A 20776-nucleotide genomic window follows, 5' to 3' on the forward strand; every position below is an offset into this window, starting at 1 on the left:
CCTCTGCAGGTGTCTGCCTGTATGAAGCAGGACTGTGGAAGCAAAGAGAGGTCCTTGCTTGCTGTAGCATGAGCAGGACCAGCTGCACCCACAGCCAGCTGCCAAGCAAAGGCTACTAAAAGGTACTATCAGTAATTAGAGAAATTACATTGATTTTTTTCAATTTGGCTGTATGTTTTATTGGTTATAACAATATTGAATAAAAAACCAAACCCACAGTTTGAGAAAGCCACTTGCTCATTTGAGACTGCAAACTGAAGGAATAGAAAAATAGTTACTGACAGCAAGGCTCAGCTATTTCACATCTCTGTCAGAGGGTCTGGAGGTGTGTTATACATAGATATTTATGAGGACTTCAAAAAGGACACTTCAGTAGGTGTTTGAAGAACTGGCTTATTTTAGCAGTTGCTGTGAAGCCTTCAGGAGGCACAACTGCTTTGTTTGAGAAGCCAGGACAGCTGGCAATGAGGGCCATTTAAACTTCAGACCAGAGCCACCCAACCAGGGGCACACTGGCCAGTTTGAAGCAGCACGCCACATTTGTGCCATGGGATGTAAGGACAGTGTGCGAGCTCCAGAAATGCCATCGGGCTCTCCCTGCATCTGTGTGGGCAGCTCCAGCCAGCCAGCAGGCCCTAGGAGACACATCTCAACACTTCATGAGTCATGAGTCACTACTGCTGTGTAATTCGCAGTGACAGGCCATAACACTGAGATTACAAGATAAATTGAAGCATCTTAATTAAAACAATTAAAAGATTTAACTCCCAACATGCACAAGCCTTTTTTATAGTAGCCAAGTCCTACCAAATATCAAGTATGAGGAAGAAATCCTACAAAATACCAAGTATGAGGAAGAAATAATGGTCCCCATTTACCCCCCTAAGCTATGTAGCACATGGCTGAGCACCACCTGGTGCTCAGCTGGGCTGCACTGTTTAAGGGGTATTGTGAAATATCCATTAGTAAGGCCAAATATGTATTTATAAAACAACCACTGCATAAACTATCTAATTAAGAGATGAGAAGAAAAACCAGATCCCAAAATTCATAACATTTTCCCCTGGTTTCCATTTCTCACTACCAGAAAACTGTTTCTTATTTTCCATTTGTATATACCTGTGGTTTTATTGTTTCTGTAATTAGTAAACTACTGTAGTGCTCTCTCCTTTTTTTTTTTTCCTTAAAGAAGTAGCATGATTCATCAATGAATCAGGCTGCATTTCACAAATTGACTAAACGGGACTGTGTCCAAATGACAACAATAACTAGGGGATAAGAGTATAAAGCTATGCCAGAAATGTGTTACCGAACCTAGTGAAAGAAATGAAAATAAACCCACAATAAATTAATAAAAACAGCGTATCTATGCAACTTGTGTCCTGGCAGGAGAAATGTACTCTTGGATCACCAGAACCATGGTGGCTGGCTTGAGAGTTGGGATGGCACCCTCTGTGCACAACTCCTTCCCTGTCCTGTGGGCTGGAATGGGCTTCCAAGCCTTTGGGGTGCTGGTGGCTGTGCCAGCCAGGATGAGGCAAGGTGACCCGTGATCCTGTGTGGCACTCAGCAGCACTGGACCCCGGGAGCAGGTTTGCAGGTGGCACTGCCTGTGATAGCCACATGTAGGGAGCACGGGAAGTCCTGTCCTGGCACACACCCTCAGATCACCAGAGGAGCTGCTGCAACTCTGTGGACCTGGAAATCTTTAAGGCCTTGTAGTTTACTGTTCCTTCCAATCTCAGACTCTGAACTTCTAAAAACCTGCCCTAGGATGCCTCTATAACCTTTAATTTATGTAAAGGAAATTTTTTATCCCATACTCTGATTAATGCCATGCAAAATATTAACACACCAGGAATTACAGCATCAAATCTCATGTTAGAGGACAGTGCACGAGCGACGAAAAAATATAAAAAAGGCACCATATTATACAGGCAAGGACAGGAGCTATGGTTCAGCAATGTAGTTTACAAGGAAAATGTCAATCAAAAGAACTGGACTATGAAAAAAATCTTTAGGATGATTTATTGGAAGACTGCAGCTGCTAAATCCCTCCTCACCTCACCATATGTAATCCTCATGTTATATCAGAATTCATGAAATTGCCCTGTATGTATGTGGTTTTGAAAGCTGGGTGAGCTGGAGCTTGTCCCTAGCTTAAAAAGGTTGGATGCACTGCTCTACAATACCTTGTCATCTTCTTTTGCAGCCACTTAATATGACTGTATAAGGAAGAACATTTGTGTCTCATGTCTGTTGTAAGGCTAATCAAATTTACAGTTCAATTCTAAGGAGTTAATGCTATTGGGGATTTGGATGAGCTGAGGTTTGGTCATTACAAAATTTCAGCTGTGTTTAATGCCAGTTAAACTGCTTTATCATTCAGAAGACAGACTATAATTCTTCTTTAAAACTACTTTCCCCCCAAATAAATGAAAATATATTGCTACACTGTATTTTTCTCGGCTTGTATTTTTACAGCTATTTCTATGTCAGCAAATAGCAATTTCAGAGCAGAATTCATCTCCTGGGCTTTGCAATGCTCTTTTAAAAATACAGCAAACATACTCTAGTGAAATAAAAAATGGAGATGGTGTGTTTAACAGCTTGATTTCAATGTGCCTTCCCCATCAACCACACAATATGCAATGAAATTCCAATTGGTAATGCCAACATGGTTAAAGAGACACACATTTAGACTTAAAACGTACATTAGGGGTGTTTGTATGCATTTTATATATTTTATATGAGCATATATAAAGCAGAATTATATTTCCATTGCAGTATTTTGCAGTTTTAATAGAGAACAGCTGATGGAGCCAGTTATTACACCACCACAAGCAGGTTCTCAGAAAGACTTCTGGAGTACCTTAAAACCTAAAAAACCCACAGCCCTATAAAAATCTCACAGTTTCTTCAGCCAGATATTTAGAATGGACTTTTTTCTTGGTCGAGGTTTAGATTCAGCTCTGTATCAGGTTGTAAAGAGTTGGGCTCCAGCTAAAGAGCAGAATTAAAGTGGAAGAATTTCCAAAGGTTAGATGTAAGTTGAAAGGTCAGTCCTTCTCCTGAACTAAACAACTCCCTGCTCATAGCTGTGAGAGCATCCCATTGAGAGGCTCTACAGAACTATCTGTACTAAAACATCAGTCAGCAAAAATTAAATGTTTCCTATTCTTTGGACAGGATGTGCGATAAGAAACAAATAAGTACTTTTCTAGTTATTTTAACTTCAGTTACACATTTAGAAGAGTTTTTGGTTTAGGTAACACTACTTTTTTTTGTTTGTTTCTTTTAGGACAGCCTCTCTTTCCAGATATACTGTGTTTGTTTTTCAATTAAAAAATGTGGAGTGCTTGAGCTTTTTTTTTATGGAAAAGATAATGTGCTCTGTATGTCATCTACAGGATACCTGCCTTGGAGTCATCTTTATACAGCAGTACAGGCAGGATTGGTTACCCCAAAATCAAACCTCCCCAGAACAAAAATTTATATCTCCAGTGACTACAGTTTGTTTGGTGGTTTCATTGCAAATAGCAGTGCAGGACAGAATATATTTCCATACTAGCTTGCAGTGAAAGCCAAGATTTTTGAATCCAATTTTTGTAGCTTTTAATATTGTACCAACCTTTACGTCCCAAAAGGTAAACAAACAAACAAAAAAATTAGGATTGGGGCAACAGCAGAAACTAACACTTTACTGAAACACCAGTTTTCTTAACAGCAAATGCTGACAGCTTGATTCACACCAAAACCGCCCTTAAACTTAATTTAAAAATTATTTAATATATAATTATACTTTCTTATGTTGTTTTCAGTGGTATCCAGGTTGGTGTTACAAAAAGACGAGCCAGTGCAAACTGCAAAGGCAGTGTGAGACATGCTATACCACATATGTCACGGAACAATTTAGTACTCCAAGAGGAAGGGATTAAGAGAAGATGAATTGTTTGTGAGTAATTTTATTTATAGTGTCACTTTGCCTCGGGAAGTTTTCATAGTTAGCCACATATCACCTGTTTCAAACTCAGTGAACTCCTAGAAGACCATGTAAAGGATACTGCGAGTCGTGATACAGAAAATGAGATATGTGAAATGCATCATAGTGATCATAGAGCAGCAGTGTTGCTCTCTTTTTCTATCATTAATAATAATGCACAGACTGAGTAATTCTTTGGAAGCAGAGACAGGTGAAGTGGCACACTGAATTACTCTACTAACCTTTCACCTTTGAAAAGAGTGCTCAAACCCAGGGCACGAGTGAAAAGGAGTGCGGCAGCACTAATCCCTGTTTGTGCGGCAATAAAACAAGCTCGCGGTCGGGAGCCTGATCAACACACGCGCACGAACTGGAACAACAGCGTGATTCAAGGCAGAACAAAGGGTGGTAGCAGGGCTCTGAATTGCTTTACACAGCCTACAAGCTGAACTACAATTTATTCCTGACTTTCACAAAATCACAGTTTCAACTATCCACACAGAATGTATTTAACCGTCTGCGAGGCTCTTTGAAAGCCATACAGAAGAATGGTAAAGTGATCAATAAATACTGTAGTAAAAAAGGAGAGCAAATAAAATTAATTGTTTCAGTAAAGAAAAATGGTTGTCACTAGAGGAGAAAGGAGCAAATTCTAGAAAGATGAAATGTCTACTAGGAAAAAAGTCAGTGAAGCTATATTAATTTTAGAAATTATAGTTTACAGTAGAAACCATACAATATGACATAATCAAGTCAGCTTCTCATTTCAGGAACTAGTTTTGCAGGTATGTCTGGTCCCTCCTCAACATTCAATAGAAACATTTTAATGTATATAGGAAGAAAGTCAAGTGGTCTTACAGTGGTGCCTTAGCTTCCCATCTGTGAAGCTGGACTAAAGCTTTTCCATCACCCAGGCTAAAAACTGCAAGGTATCTGGATACTTTCATAAATGTGGCTGTACAGATGTATATCACAAAAAGACTGCTATCCATGACTTGACTCTAAATTTTGAGCTCTGTAGAACTGTCAGAAACACATTTGACTGTTAAGTTTGCACAGTAATTGCAGTTACACAAACATTAAGGCATACGCAGTTTGGACTTGATTACTTGATGTCCAAATTGTTCTCTGGAGAAAAAAATGATACCTATCTTCAAAAATAAAAGAGCTCTGCAAATCTAGTTTAGGAAACATCCATTTACTAAAATATCCATTTTGTAAGCATGGAGGGAGAAATTCATTCCTCTCTCTAGACTTATGTTTGATTGCTGTCAGGCTACCTACCACAGACCTGTGTGAAATATGAGGCTGCCTAAGAAAAAGATGTTTCAGAAATAAGGAGTATTATCTGGCCCAATTTTATTAACGCAGCTCTTAAAGGAAAGTGTTGGCAGTGATTCATCTCTGTATCTTGCCAAGGGAAATCATTCTTGTTTAAAGAGAAAGATTTTTTTTTTCAGTCTTCAGTTTTTAGCAGGATTTCTATAAACTTCACTGGCTGACTGGGAGTTAGCTGAGGCAATCACAGATCAGCGAGGCACAGTGTACTGATCTTGAAGAGTTGTCTTTAATTAAGGAAGAACATGCACCTATTAGAAGTGCCAGTATGCTGGAACAATTAAAATTCCGAAATAACACACTTCACTTTGATGCTTGGATGCGTCTCAATATTAAAAGCACAGACACATTAGCAATGTATCTGTTCATAGTAACAAACTCAATTGAGAAGCAGTCGTTGTTATTAGAAAAAAATTAATAAAAAGGTGTTAGTAACTGTAGAACTTAATTTGAAAGACATTACATGGCATGTGGTTTGATAAAATTTGAAGAAGTTACAGCAATATGCATTTACCTTGTGGAAGATGGCTGTGAGTGGATAATAAGAAAACCACAGCCCTCGGACCTCAACATGCTGTCAAACAAACAAAATGCTGAGACCCATAACTAAGCTGGCTTTTATTCATAGGGTCATAACTGTATTTTCAGAAAAGCACCATGGATGTGATTTTTTTTTGTGTGTCTGAAGACTTGCTAAGGGAGGGATAGCTATTCTGTAGGAATGCTCATGTGTTTGGCATTTCTTCCATCTAAAGATAATGGAACCAATTTTCTTCTGGATTTGTCCCTCCTTATTTCCACCTAATCACCTCCTCCAGGCAAAGGATTGACCTATGGGTCTTACACATCCTGAACAAAGAGTTTAACACCTAAGCAACGGTGGGTAAGGCTCTTCTGTGTGACCATGCTTTGTGCGGCCTTAGACATCCTATAATCACTTGTACCAAAGGTAGATTGCTCTGCAAGAAAACCAGGAGGTCCTATGGGACCCACTTACCCTGTGGATTCCCAGAGGACAGGGAGGGGAGGAGGTGTTACTGCATGGTCTGGTCTTTTAGACACTGAGAGGAAAATGAGTCCTAAAGCCATCGTCACTCTTAGAAGAGTGTTTAAGTGTGAGCAATATCAAAAATCTTCAACTTAAACATACCCCTTTCAGGTCAGATGTAGGAGTCATCTGAATCCTGCTCATGAATCTATCCCTTTTTACCTTTATTGCAATTCATCTTTAGAAAATAGAAAAGCTTACATATGTTATGAATGCTGCTTCTTTTGGTTTAATCTGATTTTCCCCTTCTTGTCCTATTAAATCTCATTATTAATTTGTCAAATTTAATCCAAATCTCATTATTAATTTGTCAAATTTAAATCCAAAACTGCTATTAAGAATGCCATAAAAATGTCAAAAGAATACAAGAGGCCTTTATTTACAAAAGGTGGGGTTAGTGAAGAATTTTATCCCTTCTAAAGGCCTACTAAATAAAACTCTTTCATAGTCCAGGGCCTGAAATCCCTTGGCAAGTTAAACATCCATTGGAACAGGAATAGGAACTTAGGTGTGCCTTGCATGAACACACCTCTTACTGTTACTCAGTAACACAAAAAACAGTCAGGCCTCTCCATTCCCTATACAGGCAGTGACTGAGGAATCAGCAGGTGAGTGAGAAAACAACCCCATTTTAGCAACCAACTGGACTATCCACTTCTAGATAAACTTCAGAACATGAATATAATTATGCCTAATTATGACCAGGCTCTAACAGGACTGAAAGAAAAAAACAGGTTAAACAAATAATTAGTACTCATCATGTAGGCAAGTTTTGCTCCTGGATTAGTTGCAATGAAGTTACATGGCAATGCTGAAAAAAGATTGAATTTGTGATATTTTACAGCAATAATTTCATATTTAGTAACAGTTAAAATAACTTTATTTGGAAATCTTATCTTTCCTGCCTGAGGGGTCACATTGACTCCACTGGCATGCCTGACTAAATGATAATCTGTTTGCAAAATGATTTCAGGCATTGGCATAAAGAGTCCCAAGACTGAGCTGTAGAAACAAGCTATACAAGGTAGAGATGAAAAGACATGGAAGGTCATGAAGGAATTCCTTTTGCTAATATAATATTATGTCTTACAGTAAGTTCTACTTTCATGCCACTTTATACAGCCACTTTACCTAATCAATACTATAAAAACCCAAGCAATGAGGATTCCAGCCCTTGAGAATTTTCTGAAATCTAATTCATCTTGGAGTTGCAATGCTCCACTCCACACATAGAAGGGCCTTTTTTAAAGCCTTGTACAGATAGAAAATTCTACAATTTCCTAATCAAAGCTCTTATTTCTGTATCCCACATGAATGTGAAATCTTACAGTACAGCCCATTCTTAAATTTGGGACAACTGCACCATATATTTTGGTATTTAAGTAGCTGTCTATGACTCCATGTAATGCACCTGAACTTAATTTGCTGTGAAAATAGGGATTCTGAAACACACACTGCATATAATTTGTTTTATTTGTTGCCTTTGATAGATCTGCAAAACTGTAAAAAACAAACAACTGTTTCCTCCTCCCCTGCTGAATAATGTAGAAAATTAGCCATGCAAAATAGGAGAGACATGTCTTGCAGAGGTGTAAATCATCTCTGAAGGTAGAATCTGAGTGACTCAGGAATACTAATTTCTGAAATCTTACTCAAGAAAGTGAGAGACTAAATGATTTAATAGCTCACATATCCAGGGTTATAAATTTCACTTTTCAGGACTGACTCTACATTCTTATTGGGAATCTCTTGGCCAAATGTAGCAGGCTTCTTTTCAGGAGCTTAAAGAATGTGGAGTAGTGGGATTTCTATGGTGAAACAAAAATAATTGTATTTTAAGAACAGGAAGAATCAGTCTTAAAAATAATTGTGCTAATTAGGGTCCTGAGGGTGGTTCTTAGGCAGTTAGAAACGTATGGCAAGAAATTTGAAAATCTGTTCTTGCCTTCATGTTAAAAAAGGTACACAGGGAAAAAGAAAAACAACAAACACACAAAACAAACCCCCACTTAGTAAAATGGAACAAAGTCTAAATGAAAAATCTGGAGTACAAAGCTCAGCAGGATTGATGCCAGTTTACTCCATCTGAGATTTGAGCTATTTGTACTAACTGGGAATAATGAATATTAGATTGAATTATTCTGAGATTAGAAAATTCACGTAATGTCTATTTTTTTTTTATTTTCTAGTTTTATTTATTTTTCCTTCAAATATACACAGTCCTATTAGTGAGAAAAATATATCCAGTAGAATGGGTTAAGCCTGGAAGTGATGCATCTATTTCATTGCAAGGAAAAAAATAATTACTTATAAAAAGGCCGTTTACTTTCTATCTTGGAACTCATTCAAATTAAGCTAGAAATCTATATATTATATATGAGAAATAACTAAGAGCTTTATTTAAATACTTTACATTGTTAAACATTTAATGTTGATGACTTATTTTGGTCTCAGTTCACACAAAGATTTATTATGCGTATGCACTAAAATTACCTGTCTTCTCTCTGAGGTTATGGGCATAGGAAAGCTCCACTGGTAGTATTTTAAATTACACATTTATTGGAAAGAAAATGAATTGTAACCTTTTGTATCTGTAGCATCCATCACTCATGCATTTTCTCAAGTACTTTTAATTTAATGATGGTTGAGCCTAAGCTTAAAGAAACTCTGTGTTTCTGGAGCAGAAATCAACAAACTTCTAAAAGCCCGGTATGTATATTTATCATAGAGCTTTTATAAGTTTCATGCAAAAAAAAACAACCCCAAAAGTCAAGTGTATATTTTTTCCAGCTTTACTTCCATTTTGTGATGACTGTATTTTATATGTTCTAGAAACACTTTTTGAGGAATAATAAAAATGAGGAACAGTTAAGTGTTGTGACAAGACTCCTTTTTCTTATGAATGCCAGTTACATCCCTTTACATTTATTTCTTGTCACAGATGTACAAAGCCTCTTTACTGATTTGGATTTTAGTCAATCTCTGATTTAATCAGATGCCATTTAATAAACTGATGGTTAGGTATTATTATGTCTGAAGTTCAATTTTTCTCACATCTCCTTAAGCAAAAACAAATTAGGAGTAGAAACACTATTGAAAAGGACAAGAAATCATTAACAGCATGGCAAAACCTTTCCATCTAAGGAATGGTTGAAATCTAAGGTGATTCCTTTGAGATGGAATAAAACCACAAAATAAAATGTGAAAGGTAATTTGGTAAAGAAGATTAAAAAAAAAAAAAAAAAAAAAAGTGGTCTTATCTTTTCCATAGTAAGAAAGGAACACAAACAAAACCCCAACACATTTAGCAAAAGTTAAAAGGGAGATGCTTCATACACCAAATTGGTAAGCACACACAAAAAACACAGTGTAGGAATACTAGAAGGTGATTTAGGAACCTCAAAAATGAATTAGAAAACTTAATAGCCATGCACCACCTGAGCTACCACTGCAAAGGCTGTACTGCTCATGCTTCAGCACATAATCTGATTGTCAGCTGTGGCTAGGAGGGAATTTCCTCTTCTGCGTATTACTGTGTGAGTAAAGAAGTGCTTTGAGGGATTTTTACACTTTTCTCTGACCCACTGAAGGATGAGCAGTTGCAGGCAATGTACCTGACTCAATGAGTAGCACCGGTTTTCTGCTAGAGAATGACTGTACTCCTTCTAGAAATTATTCTTTGCAGAGATACATCAGAAAAAAAAAGAACAGGGTAAGCGCGTGTGTGACTGGCATCTGGAGCTATAGCTAATGACTGTATCATGCCTTGGAGATCACAAAATCCAGATTTTATTTTATAAAAGTAATCTCTACCACTTGCTTTCTAAATTACATAAACCCACCAATTTTATGTAAATATTTCCAGACACTTTGCAGAAAAAAAAATTATTTAAACAGATTGTAGACTTCTGAAACCATAATGGGGGGTTTAAAACTAAGTATTTCTAAACAATCTTACTTCTATAGTTGTGTTAATCTTTTTAATGATGTCTTGTGAGCTTTGAATAGCCTAAATCTAAACACACTAAAAGTCTCTATACTCACAAATAATGGTCTTCTACCCATAAGGTGTTGTCAAAGTGCAACTGAAAAGAGCAATGATTTAGGCCAACATCAATAGTAATCCTGATCCAAGCCTCCTCCCCCTGCACACATAATTAGGAGATATTCCAAGACATATTTTCCTGAGAACTACTAAAGGGATGACAGTTCACAAATGTTTTTCCTGCTGTTATAATAATCCCCACAGTCATGAGTTCATGTTGAGGGGACTTAGTCAACTGATAAGAACAAATCTTGTAACAGTTTCATCAGCTTTTCATGGCAAAGGAAATTAATTCTATTTCAATGCTTATCTATATGCAATTTTCATAATGTGCTGCTGCACTTCTTGCATTTACATCTGTTTAATCTCATGTTTATAGATCATGTCCACAGAGTTTAAGACATATAGGTGTACAAGTCTGCAAATATTTAAAGACCAGATGTATAGCAAGTCTTTTCCTGGCAGTGCTGAGAGGTTCCTAGTGAGACTTCAGATGTTTAAATCCCACGGGAAGTACTGAAAACCCTGCCAGCTGTCAGCCAGCAGCTTTAGGTGCCTAAATGCCTTTAACATATTGGTACTGCGTGTTCAGATCAGAATATGAGAAACTGTAAGTGATTCAAACTATAGAATAGAAGTTAGTGTTGTATACACACTACAGCAGAACTGGTACAGCACAGAATCTTTTAAAGGGAATCAGAAGAGAAAGCACTGATAAACTACCACGAATTTGTAAATATCAGCTCTAGATTCTGTGATATGATCAGTGCAAATATGTATATTTGCATATGTAGCAGGTTCTGCAGAACAGGGAGGGGAACATACAGTACTTCTAGATAAACAAGTACTTTCTTGAAAAAAGAACTTTGTTGCAACTGATGGGATCGCTTTGCTCGTGTTTTTCCCAAGACAACCCCACCTTTGACAAAATCTTTCTGCACTCACTGAGAGCAGAACAAAACCCATCAGTTTTATGCTGCATTTTCCTTTCATGCTCCCTTAGGACAACTTACTAGGATGGCCTTTATGCAGAACACCCATTTGCTCTGCTCCCAGCCCAGCAGCATTGAGGCAGCTACACTTTGTCGTTGCTAAGCCAGAGCCTCTGGAGTGAGCTCATTTCATTTGCAGACAACTCACGCCAGAGATGTAAAAACGAGCAGAAAGGTTATGTTGCAACTTAGAACAAACCAAAAAACATTACTCCCTGAATTGATTCCTCCGTGCTTTAACTTTCATTTACTGTGTGTTACTTGTTGCCATGCTTGAGTGACATGGCACAGAGTATTTTCCTGCTTCAGATACAAAGAAAGCATTTTCCATTGTGCTGAAACTGCCCACTTCCTGACAGAGTACAGTATACAAACTCCGAAGAAAAAGGAAAAACAGCTCCAAGCTAAAGATTAAAATAATCTCAGACAACAGAGCAATTTCATTGTTTACATGACCCACTGCTGCTTACAAAAAGGATATATGGGAAAATGAGATTGTTTTGTTGTATGTCTGATAGTACTGTGTTGTGACATTGCACCTGGTAGCCTGTGGGTGCCAGGAAAGAATCAAAGCAGCAGGGCTTAGCCAGCCTCATAAAATTGGACAAATTAATATTGTTTTACCAACTTAAAAGTATTTCAGTAGTTTTCCAGAATATTCATCACATTTGACAAATCTACTCAAAAATGGTTTATTAAAGAATATGTATAATTTTAATGAGTATTTATAATGAGTACTTAAAATTTTCCTGTTTTCTGTAAGTCTTGACAAAAATGTTCAAGAAGGAAATAAATTTTCACTAGAAACTACAACAGCATATACTTGGGCGCAGGAAAGCCTAGGAGTCCTTTTTGATAAACTGAAAAAAGCTGATAAGATGTTCAATGAGAAAGAAAAAAATCAGATTGGATTCTGAAGCAGTTTTTGATAGCAGCAAAACGTGCAGATCATGGCTTTAAGGAAAAAAATTACAAGAATGAGGAAAATGAGAAGTGGCTCATCCCTTGAACTTGCTGTCATCCAGAGTTTCTAAATTCATTTCACAGCTGGGGGTGAGGGGAAAAGAAGGAATGATAATTGGGAAGTCTAAAAAATTGCAGGAGGAACATCTGATGTGAACCAGCACTGACAGAAAGCAGCCTCTGCTATGGGGAAGTACCAGATGAGGAGGAACACGGTACAGTACATGCTTCCTGATATATCGGGATATATGGAATAACAGAGAGAAGAGAAGGTACATCCAGGCTGCTGAGTGGTGAGGAGCACGGACCTGTTCTTCATTACCCAGGGCTGGGGAGCTATTTTAAAGCTCAAACATGGAAGCCAAATAGCAGAGCTGTGACCACAGCCAAATTCCCACTCAGAGCCAAATGCTCCAGCATGGAACAGATTTTATTATTACAGCTATGTTACATTTTCCTTTATTAAGATGCCTTGGATTTATTTTTAAACTTTTTTTTTGGACAGGCTAGCGTTTTCAAGTATCTCAGTAATTCTGAAAATAGATATTTTTTTATTGATGTAGTGGACCTCTACTAGTGTATTAAAATGCATGTTGGTATGGCTGGGGGTTTGCTGGCTGAAGAAGCAGAGTTATTCCTGTGGAACCTGATGCATCGGCACACACTCGGTTTGTAAGTGGCTGTGGCAATTCTGGCTCTTGGTGTCCCTGTGCCAGAGATGATCAGCCCGAAGCAGTATCAGGAGCACACAGCGTGTCAGTGGGAATCAAAGTCCGGCAGCCTCACTCCAGCTCCTGGTGGGAGATGCATTTTCCTCAGAGGGTTTAAGTGAACCTACTTCCCTTTGTGTGGGGTGTGCAGAAGACAATTCTATGGGTATTGTATTGTACATTGGGTATTCCACGTATTTCTGTCAATAACTGTCAATACCTTATGCAAATTTGTAGAGATTGTGGAATTGCTATAAACAAACATTTGGATGAAGCTTAAGTTTCCCAAATGCCAACACAAATTAAAAATGTGGAGGTGCTCAAAACTTTCTAGACAGCAGATCTATCCATGTTGCAATTGGAGGTATGAACCCTGGCCAGAGAAATTCCAACAGCTGGCTTTGGGGATGGCTGCTGATGGCAAATCTGTCAAGGGACAGGGCAGTGACATCGCAGCAGGACACCAATTTCCCTCCAAGAAGGTATACTGCTGTCTGAAAGGGAAATGGGCTGAGAAATCGCTAATTCAGTTCCTTCCCTTGCATGTTGTCTGACTTAAATCTCCCACCTACTCCTGTTTTGCAAAGGTTCTGGAAACAGCAGCAATTCCAGCAGCTTTGTAGCAGGGTAAATACCGTTCAGGCTTTTAGGGCTTTTAAGCTTATGTTGAAAAGTCACCCTCGAAAGTGCTGTTTTAGATCCCATTGAGGATCAAAGATATGCATTAAATTACACTATTGAATCCTTTTCTGCCAAAAATGACAGAACTGCTATACCCTCAGCAACAAGAGTACAGAACCTTGCACACCCTTAGGAAAATGATAAGAAAAAAAAAAAGAAAAAAGAAAAGAGAAAAGGAAAAGAAAAAAAAAAGAATAATGTAATAACTAAATCCCATCTCTAAAGTTTCTTAAATACCAGCACCTTCATGCAGGTGTATGTACAGGTGTTAATATCTTTTGGCAGAAAATTTAGGCAGACCTAAATCATGCCAAACCACATGGATAACTTGTAATTGCAACAGAAAAAGAGCAATAGGATGTTATCCAAAATTGCCTGTTATACCTACTCTGTGATAAAAACAAAGACGTTTCTGGGGAAGATAAAGGCAAAATGTAAGGATGACTCATACGAAGAAAGCTTAAAAGCATGTCTCGTGTCCCTTAGTGAGACACTTAAAGCTTCCCATAACCTTAGGATCTTTGACTTTGCTTATCTATGCTTAGATAAATGTAAGTCATTAAAATGCACAGCCACATTACTTCATGTGGGTTAACAAAGTATGAAACCCTCTAGTAAATTCATGATTCATGGCAGTACTTGTAAAAAACAGCACATCCACTTCTAACCGGGGTACAATATATTTGAAAGTTACAATGTATGTTGCAGAGTTTTTTAACCTAAACAGTCCACTTTTCAGATGTGCTGAGCAACTGCAACGACAATACAAATTGATGGGTCTTGCATCAAAGTAACGCAGTGCTACTTGTCCAACTCATTTACTCTTGTTGTAAGTACACTTACTATGAGGACATGCATGCTTCAGCCCCAAACTACGTTCACAGCAAACTTTACATGTAACACTAAACAAACCGCCCCACACTTTCTGGTTGAGTTTAAACAGTAATGAGACAAGCAGCTTTACACTGCTAATATAACGTGACTGAAATATCTGAGAGCAGAGCAACCAACTTGACTAGTTCTGACCCCAGTGAAGTGGGTACTGCAGGAGTTGTTTGTGCATTTCCTTTGCCAGAGGTTAATGCCCTTTTCTAGCAAAAGCTTTTTCTTCCTTTTTGCCCTTCCTTTCTTTTTTTTCTCTTTTCCTTTTCCTCTTTTCCTTTCTCCACCATTTTACTCAATTGGTTTAAAAAGCAGACAGTGAAAATGACAGGGCTAAGACAGACACTGGGGCTGCCAAGTGAGATAGGCACATCCAACAGGGAGCAGTAAATATTTCCACCCGGATGACGGTGATGATGAGCAGGTTAGTCTGTCTAGCTGTGCCTCATGCCCCAATGAACTCCAAGAGTCAGGTGCATTCAGGAAGGATGAGTGCACTGAGGATGAGCAGGGGAACAGAAAGCCTCTCTTACAGAAGGAGGCTCATACACTCAGGTCTGGTAGTGTGCAGCAAATAAAGACAATGAGGGAAGAGGATGGTTCTTTACTAGTACACTGGGAGTGAAAACCAGGAAAATGGTCACTTATGCTATAGGACAAGGCTTGCTTAAAAATGAGTGGGTATAAAATTCCTGTGAATCAGTTCAGGTTACGAATCAGGCAGAGGTTTCTAAAGAGCAAAGCAAGTGAGGCACTGTAGAGCCCTTCAGCAGTTACTCTGACTACAGCTGCCATCCAAGTGTTCAGCCTAATGCTTGTGGGAAAGCAGTATTGTGGCTGCCCACATCTCAGTCTGCCACTCTCATCCTCTAAGTGCACCCCCTGGCACATCCCCATCGCAGGAACTCACAGAAGGGTATGGCTGCCATGCAGGGAAGAGGGCCAGGAGCAGCAGCAAAGCATTTGGGTTCAGAATGTCAACTGAGGGATAAAATCCCCACTGACTGTAGAACTTGCATGTGGGAAAAATGGTAAGGAGCCAGAGCCAGAGGATGACACCAGAAGGGAAGAGGCTGGTGTGAGGGAGAGGTAGGCTTTGTTCTCATGCTCTAATCAAGGCTTAGCTGTGTGTTGTTAAGCAGACATGGTTCGATGTAAAGACTGTTCAGACCTTGGGATAATCAGGCCAGCCAAGTTCAGATTTTGAATGTGAAGAAGGAAGCCATGCAAATAAAAATGTTGCAGCGTTATAATTTATTTTCTCTGAAGTATTTGCAAATGACACTTTTCCTGGGGCTCAAGAACCTTTGGCAGGGCCAGGATGGCAATGACCAAGTAAGAAAAATAAACATTCTAACCCAGATCAGCATCATCAGCTCTGTAAGTATAAAAAATAATTTGGTTAGCACTTCAAACTCAGGAAAATACAAAATCTCAGGGGCCATCTGCACTTGAAAGCTCTTTCGATTAAGACAGTGTGGGAATTTACACTCCCCAGGCTCTGCTTGAACATTTAAAATATAGTTGACTTCTACTCTAAGCAAGACAGGTTTTCATAACTTAATACATTTTCAAAGCGGGAAGTGTCCACACATGGAGTTACTCTGAAATAACTAACTGCCCACATAGGCCAGCCCTAGCAGCTAACACTGCTGGAAGCAGGCATTTTCAGCACTCAAGCATAGAGCCTATAAACATTCACTCACTCACTCCCTCACTCACTCTCTCACATGCTCTGTTTCACACAGGTGAATGTATCTGTCAGGTTTTGTGGGGTTGCTCATGCACATGCCGAAGTATTTACAGGACTGGAGCCCTGCTTTGGAGAAAGGGACATGTGCTGTGGCCTTGAGTGCAACTTAAAAGAAAAATACTAATGCCTGGACTGGATGCTAGTGTGGCCCATCCCTCTGACACATTTGGCTCTCTTGCACCTCCAGATAATGCACATATGTTCAGTCATACACAAACCCTATGACATCCCTTCCCCCCATGAAAAAGTCAGCCAGCTGTTACAAAATTCAGGCATTTCATTAACACAGTTTACTGGCTGATACTGCCAAGCAAAACAGAGACAATCAATAATAACCAGGACTGAAGGGTCTGAGAGAGCTTATGAGTAAAGGATTGCATTAGTTGTTTAAAAAGGACAAACTTGCTCCTGCCTGGAGTGATAGGGAACAAAAGGCGGTGATATATAACCAGGGAGGAAAGAGGCTTTTGTAGATTACTGTGTGAATGACAGGAGCGGCAGGAGCAAATACCTCTTTTCATTTGCTCAGCCTGCTGGAGAAGAATAGCAGCGCTTGCCAATGAAGCTGCAGCTGTGCTTCAGCGCCGTTTAATCACTGTGTATGACTGAGGGTTAATTAGCTGCCATTCTTACTCCTATTTGTTGTTCTAATGAAGATTTGCATAAATGTAAGAGTAGGGGGTAACTGATACTTGATTCTTCCCTTCAGAGGCCAGGGTGGAAGACTCGCCCATCCTATGTGTTTATGTTTGTGGGAGACTCAATGTTGCGTTTCCGTTTGACCTGATCTGCTTCTGGCTGATGAATGGTGAAAAAAAGAGTTCAAAGTTGCTTATCAAATCGAGACCCCTGTTGTGTTCCTGCCTTTAGAAAGGGGCAGACTAGTTAGATGAAGAGAGGACTGAGGGATTAGAAAATTACTCCCAGCTGACAGAGAGGAAAATACATATATGCATGTTTCTGCAGCTACTTATGTGTACATATATGCAATATATTTCAATGATATATGTAACAGTGACATATCTTTCTATCTATCTATCCATCCATCCATCCATCCATTTGATGGCAAGTAACCAATAATTTTTTAATGACAAAATGTCTCAAAAAATAATGGGACAGGCAGCACAACTGCAACATATAAGCCAATATGATGAAAAGTAAGGATTTGTGTATTTCTGCAAACCTGTTGTACGTCACTAACATTCAAAGTTCACTTTTAAATAAAAAGAGTATCTAGCACAAAACAGGCAATTTCCAAGGAAGGTGAAAATGACTCAGCAGTTCAAAAATACCTGCCATCAGTGCCTTGTGAGAGCAGGATACAAATTAAGAAATTGCATTAATTCATCAAAAAAAGGAAAATGTTACCATGAAGCAGTGACAAAATCCAAAACTACTTCATAATTAAAGAGAAGATTTGCAAATGAAACAGTATAAAATTGTTTTATTTACGAGGGCCAATACAATACTTATGGCGGCTAACTGCAAGAGGTGAAATGGAAAAACTTCCCATTTTTATTATGTTAACTTGTTGTACATGATAATACAGTATGGAGAACTGTTCTCAGTATTCCTCTTACACACTTGATATGCTAAAACTGTTGTCTGACAGCATCTGTGAAGATTTAAGATTGAGAGGGCGGAAGAAGTGAATTTCTAAATTTCAAATCACTGCTGGAAAGCGTCTGGCTTTCAAGATGACTGTATCCCTCCGAAGAGAGGTGACCACAAGAGAGCACGTATTTACTACCCATTTCTCAATCTCTACACAGCTTTGCAGAGTCTCTAGCTCTTTACTTGGTCTCTAAGACACACAAGCAAACATTAATTTGTTTTTTTTACACTTCTGTCATCTATCTGCCTGACTACGTACAAACATTTCTTCATATTTTTGGCCAAACACTAACAGAAATCAATCTTTCATAGATGCTAGCAGAGAGCATTCAATCCACCTGAAATAAATGTGCCTAAAATGGTAACACTCTATCACTCCAGCTCTTAGCTGAAAGGAATACCACAGGTTTCAGTGTTCTATACAGCAACAAACCCACATGAAAACAAAAGCAGTCAATCACATTTTTGCCCACTCTCACCTTATTCTGAGTTTTGAAATATTTCAATATTTTATTACAGCTTTCAATTCAGCTCCTGATTATGCCAGAATCTCACATTCTGCCCTTTTCAAAGCAATTTTTAGCCCTTTAGGCAAATTAAAAATAATATTGAAGTGTAGAATAAAAAACAAACCAGCAACAACCCTCATGACATAAAAACAGATCACATAATTTTTATTCAACAATTCGTTAGTAATTTCTACATACTATGATTTTCCAAGGCTACAGTCAGAATTATGCATTGGTAAATAGGGTAAGAGAAAGTGGAAATTACAGACCTAGTGGTCAATGGCATAAAACAAATCTAAAAGAGCTGAGGGGAGAGGTTAAGTGCTATGCTAGTTAATAAGAATGACAGCTTGCTTTGAATACTCATGCTGACTGCCTAAGATATTGAATAAACCTCATTTAAACCAATTTTCATTATTTGTAGAGTCTGCGTTAGGCATCTATCATTGCCAGTGCTATTAATATTCTTTTCAGAGACCACATTATCAGCATATTTAAATGAAAGCTTTCCTTTTCAATATTTATTAACTCATTAATATTTCTTGGTAGTAATATCCTGGTTGTAATATCCAAATTAGCGCATACTAAGGTATTTTCTACTGATCAAACTTTCTGAATTAAAAAAAAAATTATTCTCCAGTACTAAAACTGCACTTGAGCTCCTGAAATTCTGCTTTCTTTTTATACTATTTATATGAATGGCATTTAAAATTTACTTTTTTGTATTTTTTTCAGTAGGTACCAGTAAACCAGAGTACATCTTAGTGAGCTGACCAAATGTGAACTACGAATGAACGAGGATACAAAAGTTAATTCGTCTTACCCGGGTTACAGTCTGTGAGGAGGGAGCAGATGGAGAGGAGAACTTTAGAAATGGTTAATGCTGGACTCCAGTTGTCTTTTAAAATGTCCAGGCAGATGACGCCTTGGCTGTTAATGTTACAGTGGTAGATCCTTGTCCGGAACGTTACCTGGAAAGGACAGTGTGTCTAAGTACAGCAGCGTTCAAGCCAATAATTACACAATCATTAAGCAATGAGAAATCATAGGAACAAACATTCTACTTTCCAGGCTGAAATGACAGTAGCACTCTGCTCCTGCTGGTTAAAGACTGGGCAAGACAAAATAAAGGAAATAAACTCTGCCTCCTGCATCTGTGGCCAGCAGTGAAACTGGTTTGTGCAGGCTGAGAATGGGACACATTTTCTGAGCTTCCTCTTGCCTTGGTCTCATCAATCTCATTATTTTGTATAGGGCCAAAAAAAGCTGTTCCAGCCCCTGATCTGGAGAATGTTCATAACTCAGGTCCACAGCTCTTTCACACTTTGAAGGGAGTCAGAACAAGATAGATTATTCTACTGTCTTCATCTGTTCATCATTTGACACAATAGATTAAGCTGTAAAAAAAATGCGGAGGCATCACAGGAGTGACTCCTGAAAAAATTAAAGTGAAATATTTTTGAGAAAGGCTGCTCAGATAAAAGGCTTTTATTTCCAAATTTTAAGTAACATTTTTATCAGTAGGACTGTTTACAAAACTTTTTGGTGTTTTTTGGTAGTTTATTTTGATGATTTCTGTATCCATTTTATATCGTCTTCCGTGTGATCCTATAGGTAACAAACCAAGGAGATTATTTTAGCCCAGAGTAATGTCCTTCTTCTTCAAGTTGAAGACACAGGCTTTTTATTTTAAAAGAAGCTCAGCTATGAAAGTTCACTTCATAGCTCAGAATGGATACTGGGGCTACTGGATAAGAAGGGACAATGTGAAAAAAACACCTCAGGGAGTTAATCAAGGACTAATTTGTCCATCAGTTCTACCCAAATGACAAGTCCAACCAGCTAGTTTCAATGAGCTGTTCATAACATCTAAAATCAAGATGCAGAACTTCAGACATCTACCTCACCAGCAACAGTCCTGCCAACAGAGGGGCTGGGCAGGCAGGAGACAACAGCAGGCAAAGCGCACCCTGACTCAGGGAGGAAGCTGTTGCTCTTCACTCCACTTGGACAGTGCTAATGTAAGCTGGGAGTGCTCACACATCCATCCCCTGACAGGTCAGTCTGAGCTTGTAACCTGCTTCAGAGAAGGTCATGAATCTGAGCGTGTATTTCAACGTGTAACTGTTTTGCTGCCAGCAGAGAGGACAGCCACTGTCACATGTTCCACTGCCTCAGCTGCTTCTGAAGCACTGAAGCAAGGACCCTGGGAATTTGGCAGGATTCAGAGCCAGAGATGAATGGAGGTAGTTCATGTCT

At 38.6% G+C, this 20776-nt stretch overlaps 1 protein-coding gene across 1 annotated transcript in view; it reads right to left on the reverse strand.

Moving 5' to 3' along the window:
• LOC103614118 (ubiquitin-conjugating enzyme E2 E2) overlaps positions 1–20776 on the reverse strand; it is a 205495-nt gene that overhangs the window by 3360 nt on the left and 181359 nt on the right. The window contains 1 exon segment of the mRNA XM_008631994.2: positions 19341–19488. Coding sequence (XP_008630216.1) covers positions 19341–19488 — 148 coding nt within the window.

The sequence above is a fragment of the Corvus brachyrhynchos genome, unplaced genomic scaffold, assembly GCF_000691975.1.
Source record: "Corvus brachyrhynchos isolate BGI_N302 unplaced genomic scaffold, ASM69197v1 scaffold53, whole genome shotgun sequence".
Classification (NCBI taxonomy): Eukaryota; Metazoa; Chordata; class Aves; order Passeriformes; family Corvidae; genus Corvus; species Corvus brachyrhynchos.